This window comes from Gavialis gangeticus, unplaced genomic scaffold, assembly GCF_001723915.1.
Source record: "Gavialis gangeticus isolate Ggan-Ray unplaced genomic scaffold, GavGan_comp1, whole genome shotgun sequence".
Classification (NCBI taxonomy): Eukaryota; Metazoa; Chordata; order Crocodylia; family Gavialidae; genus Gavialis; species Gavialis gangeticus.
Window position 1 is genome coordinate 6,385,069 of NW_017729030.1, and position 5,729 is coordinate 6,390,797.

Genomic DNA, 5,729 nt, shown 5'->3' on the forward strand with positions numbered 1-5,729 from the left:
TTAAATTTAGTTGAGCTTAAATGCACATGTAGACATGCCCAAAACAGAAGTACTCAATTTTGTCTCAAACTGAATACAATACCTTTTCCCAGCCTCCACCAATAATCATGTTAAAGGACTGGCAGATATTAAACACTGAAGAATTGGACCAATTCACTCCACACTTATCCATAATACTGTATATGTGCTTCTGCAATGCTCTTTACTATAAGAGCTCCAAATACTTTTTACATTTATTATCTTGATGTAGCTGATACCTCAAAGTAATATGTTCTGTACCTGATACCTGTCTCTGGTCAGTTGTTCAGTGGGTGAAGTTCACTCAGTGTAAAATCTGAGCCTTTTATTTGGTGAACAAAGGGTATATCATTCATAGTGGAGGCTGCATAAAGGTTGGAAGGCTGCAGTACATTTTAAAGGCCCCTTTTCCAGGCTGAGGACCCAAACAGTATTTGCAGGTTGCTTTTTCCAAGACTGTCTCCACTGGCAGCTTTTACAAAGTATCTCATTGCTGTTGTAGTATCAATACAACCCTGGCAGTGCTAGCAAGGTTGAGAGCATGAGTGTACTTAGGTCATTGCCATTTACCTCTGTGTCAGGTAAACATAGTAGTCTAGACAACATGGAAATGGGCTGGAAAAAAGAAAAGCCTACAGATCACATCATAGCTAGAACTGAGACAGTTGCAGTGAAACACAGGAGAATTAAGAGATATTCCAAAGCAGAAACCAGATCTGAGCAGGTGTGGGATTCTGCCCTTCACTGTAAGTAAAAGTTCAGCGGCTCCTTTTTGGCTTGCCACAAGATTCCGGCCAGGATAACATATTTGTTGCCAGTGAGGAGACCCGTTGTGCAGAGCCCTTTGCACCAGAACTGTTGGGAAGCATTCTTAGTGCAGAGCCTTGTAAAATTCCACTGGCATGGGGGATGTTTGACACTGTTCAAACCAGAACAAAGGAGACTGAAGGGGGATGAAAACAAACATTCCTGGGCATTTCAAAATAAAGCTGAAGTGTTCCCTAAAAACAAATCTTGCCAGTTGCTCAGTGTTCAGCCCTGACAAGGACAGCACTTCTCTGCAGTTTTGGGAAAGATTCCCAAGCAGCTTTGGAAGAAGGCCCTCTGTTTAGTAAACTTCCCTGTCCATGTGAAGGTAATTTATAATTACAATGTTAGTACCACATAAATAAATCTTTTGTTCCTGGTTTTATGTACAATTAAGTGAATTTAAACAGAAACAGTTATATGCATTTGGCAGGAGACTGAGCAATATGAGGTGCATTTAAGTTCCTTGGCTTTAGTTTTGCCAGTTTGATACAGTCAGGTTTTCCAATTCTTTGCTTTCTTGGAGCTAAATTCTGCACTCTGATGTATCTGTCAAGGTTAGGGGAAACTTAAATGAAGTTGTTACACATATCTGGAGTTGAAAGTCATGGGGCAGAAGGCTACATCACACCTTTTCATAGTTTTGTATATAAAAATGATTCTTTTTAATGCAGATGCAGAAACAAAAGTAGCATGGGGTTTTTTGTTGTTCTCCCGCCCTGGCGGGGGGTCGGGCTAGAAGATCTACTAGGTCCCTTCCGACCCTTAATCTATGAATCTATGTATGGAAGAAATAAAACACCACCAAAAGAATTAACGGTGGAGGATTCTTGTAGGTGATATGTATTTGCTTATAAGTACCAGGCCTGAATCACACCTAAGATTTTTATATGCCCCACAGCTTAGACTCACAGGATGGAAAGTAGTGATTTTAGACGTGCTTTGTTGACCGTGAGGCTCATCCCTTCAGCATATGATGCAGTAGTCTGGTGATGCTGTCCTGAGCATTGCTAAAACCAGAATCAGCAATAGTCAGTGTGCATTGCTTTTTTCAGAGCCTTCTGCTTCCTCCCCTTTCTGTAGGTGGAGCGTACAACGTACAGTGCAGAGACTGAATGCAGCCTTTTGGGGCATCTTCCACCAACCCCACGGAGTCTGGGATATGTGATCTAGGAGGTTTTGGGATGAAGAAGATGAAAGGGTTTTGTTGGCTGTAGTAATATTCTATCATACAAAACTCTGGTCGCAAGGAGGTTCCAAAAGCAGTGGCTGGAGAGTCTTAAGCAGACTCCACACTCCTCTGAGTTCAGAAGAGTGGGAAGGCTGGGAGTCAGTAGAGTGGCACAAGACCTATTCACAGAGGCATTTGCACCTCCATGGATTCCCAATGATTTGCTGAACTCCTTGCTGAAGAAGGGCAGTCTCCTTCCTTTCCCAGCGTACATGGCAAAAGAGGGAATTAAGCATGCAGATACTGAAGGGGCTTTTGGTACCCTATGTAGGAATTGCCTATATTAAGAAAACCAGGCCTGCCTCACCCTGTTATTTCAAATGCACTGAAAACTTAGTTGTGTGGAGTTTATATGAAGGCTCTGAAACAGAAGCTGAGAGTACTTTGATAAATGGGTTGTTAGGCAGGGGGGTAACAAGCAGTTTGATATCTGGCAGCCTTGCCAATTTTTTGCCCTTGCCTGCAGCATTCACACAAATACCAGGGGTGCTGTTAGGTACAGAAGTGAGTTAATTTGAGGTTTGATGGGCAACAGAAAGCCCTACCAGTGACTCCGTCAAGTGTTGTCCCCAGGTAATTACAAATTGTATGCTGTGGCGTGATGAGGATACACTGTGTGGCTGCCCCTTTCTTGTATTGAAAGGTTACCTGGTGTCCCTGGAACTTCTTTAAGTGCCCCTCTATGCTTTGCTCAGATTGTTTTGTAACACTCATGTCAAACACTAAGTCCCTCACCTGTCCTAGCAGTGGGAGAGAGAATGGGGCTATTTTATCTTACTTGAAGAGTGGAAGAGAACTATTATCACGTGGCTCTGACCTCTTTTGCACTGTTAGCAATAACACCTGGCCTGAAAATACAGATCTGAAACAGAGAGCTGTTTCCAGATCTGCTGAGAATTTTTATCCGACAGTCTGTGCCTCCTACAGTAGTTGTTTTTGTGTTCATCAGACAACATATTCCTGCACCATGTTTAAGAAGATACTACAGGACAACTTTCAAAAATATCATAGATAATAAAAAACCTAATAGCATATGCTTATGTGTTCCAATGAGCAGAGTTAGCTGGGGAAGCTGATGATTAAACATATGGCCAATGACAAAACAGGCATGAATGTTCCAGGTTTTATTTTACATTGCTAGCAGTAAGTTGTAGACTGCTATTCCTGCTGAGTGTATGCTGTACTTATTAGTGCAGAAGTAGGAAGAAAGAAAAATATTTGTTCATTAACCTCATTTTCAATTTTTTCTTTATCAGTATTGCTTGGAGAAGAGGGTAGGCAGTGATCAGTAATGATATAAATACACACTGGCCATAGTTTTTTGCAAGGTGATGTGTGCATTCTGGCTGCTGTGTACAACAGTCCCTGAATTGAAAAGATCATAACCTAAGGTGTTCACTCTGCTTCATTCTTCACTGATCTTTTAAAATATGTGCTAAACTAAGTGTTCATGTTCTGAAGTGAATAACTCCTCCTTTAATTGTACAGTTGTTTTTATTAAAAAAATTAAGTGCAGAAAATCAGAGCATATTAAGAATAAATGAAGTTGAGTTTGTTGAAGGCAATCTGGAGATGTACTACTACAGAAAACCTGTTGAAAATTTGCTTCCAAGATGGCTGAAGAGGAGTTGGGAATTTTATGGAAATAACGTTTCCTTCTAGGAAGCTGGTAAAATGTTAGGAATCAAAGCTGTAAACATAGCATAAATGAACAAAAGTTACCTTTTAAATATTAGGCACTCTGTCTTCTCTCCTTCTCCTTTAACAAAACAGTTCGTGTGGCAATATCTGATATTGTTCATACAGGTTTGGCTTTTTGTCTAATTATAAACCCAGGAAATACCACAACTAAGTATCAGCTGTGCTGTTGAATTCTTTCTTTCTCTACTAAATTAATGCCATTGTTTACTACTACATGCAACATCAGTAACTTTGTGTTTTCTTCCAGTAACCTCTTGTATAAGGAGATTTTGCTTGAGGGGTTTGTATGGTTTTCCTTTTATAACCTTTCTAAATCTTGTTTCATTTCTTTGAAACTGTCAGTTGCTATATGTTGTAATTTTTTTTCTACAGGCTGAACAATCCAAGGAAGAACAGAAACAGGGTTTAAGTGCTGAGAAATTGATGAGAAAAGCTTCTAAGGATGTATGTCGGTTACGGGAGCAGAGCCAGAAAGTGCCAGTGCAAGTGCAGTCATTCAGGTAAAGCATGTTCTGATCTTCTGTCTTTTCTAAATCTGTAAAGGCAGTCAATATAAGCTGTCATCTTAAGAGTATCTTTTAAAGGTTGGTCAGTGTACTGTAACATGAATTATCTATTCACATAACCTACCACACCATGTAGCATTAGTCAAAACCACAGCATTGTCTTTGGCTTTGGACTCTAGCCTCTGAAACTATGAAAGAGATTGGAGAAGGGGGAATAAGTCTAAGTCATCTTCATGTTTTAATAAAAGAATGATTGACATCAGGTGATAGTCTATCCAACTGACCTACTAGTGAGCCTTATAGCAGTATGTACTTGAGCAGGAAGTCTTCATAGCTCACAACAAACTCTGGCTCTAGCTCATTGAACTTTGAAGGGAAGGCTGATTGCAAGGTTTGGGTTCCTCAGTTCTGTTTTACAGCCACCAAGGAGAGACAAGGGAAGAAGACATGGTTTAGGGTTTTGTTTCAGCACAAGCAAATCTCAGCTGTATTTCACCTTCCCTGTACTTTATTCTTAGGAGGCTGGCATGTAGGCAGAGATTCCAGCCTTAGGCTCATGCTTTAAATACAAGGCTGATGGCTAATAAATTGTCAGTCACCATTTCAGAATGAGAGGCCAGATCTTGAATCTATCTCCTAAAGCTGGTAGGACAACACTGATGGACCAGTTTGACCTAGCTAGCATCAGCCAAGTATTCAGTACAGAATCAGCAGGGAGGTTGGTCTCTGACCTTTTTACCTCCATCTCAAAACAGCATAGCCAGAAAAGGGCTTGAATTCAGGCAGTCTAGGGAAGTAATTACCTCTGATGATAGATTGCATCCATTTTGCTAGAAAATGGACCTATTAGAAAGGTGCCTCCTCAAAGACTAATGCAACTAGAGCATTTCTGGGGATTCATAAGGGAAGATACACCTCTTAAAGATGACTGCACTGAAGGCTCCATGGAAGCTTGTAAACTGAATCTCCACTGGCTGCATGATAGTTGCTCATAGTTCACTTGGATTTACAGACAGCTGCCACACATGGAGAGAGACCAGTGAAAACAGGGATCCCTAGTGATGGAAATCTAATGCGAGGCTGACAGACAGATGCAGCCCTTCATCATAAAGGGGACCTACACATGTGGTCCAGTGCGTTCTAACTAGAATGAGTCTGGTGGAATATTCTAATTAGAAAGCTCCAAGTGCTGCAACATCACGTGCATTCAGCATCTTGCATTTCAAAATGGCAGTGGGGATGCTTTAACTCTATGAGCAATCGTGGTGCTTGGGCCAGGTGCCAGATGATTGGAAGGTAGCAAATATGGTCCCCATCTTCAAGAAGGGGAAGAGGGAGGACCCGGGCAACTATAGGCCCGTCAGTCTTACCTCAATCCTGGGGAAACTCTTTGAGAAGATCATCAAGGAGCACATTTGTGATGGGCCGGCATCAGAAATGATGCTCAGGGGCAATCAGCATGGATT

General features: G+C 41.3%; 1 protein-coding gene across 1 annotated transcript in view; it reads left to right on the forward strand.

Annotated features, from left to right (window-relative positions):
- Positions 1 to 5,729, forward strand: part of WWC2 (WW and C2 domain containing 2) — a 192,668-nt gene that overhangs the window by 182,711 nt on the left and 4,228 nt on the right. Inside the window, exon 22 of the mRNA XM_019521880.1 lies at positions 4,130 to 4,257. Within this exon, the coding sequence (XP_019377425.1) occupies positions 4,130 to 4,257 (128 nt within the window). The remainder of the gene's footprint in view (positions 1 to 4,129; positions 4,258 to 5,729) is intronic.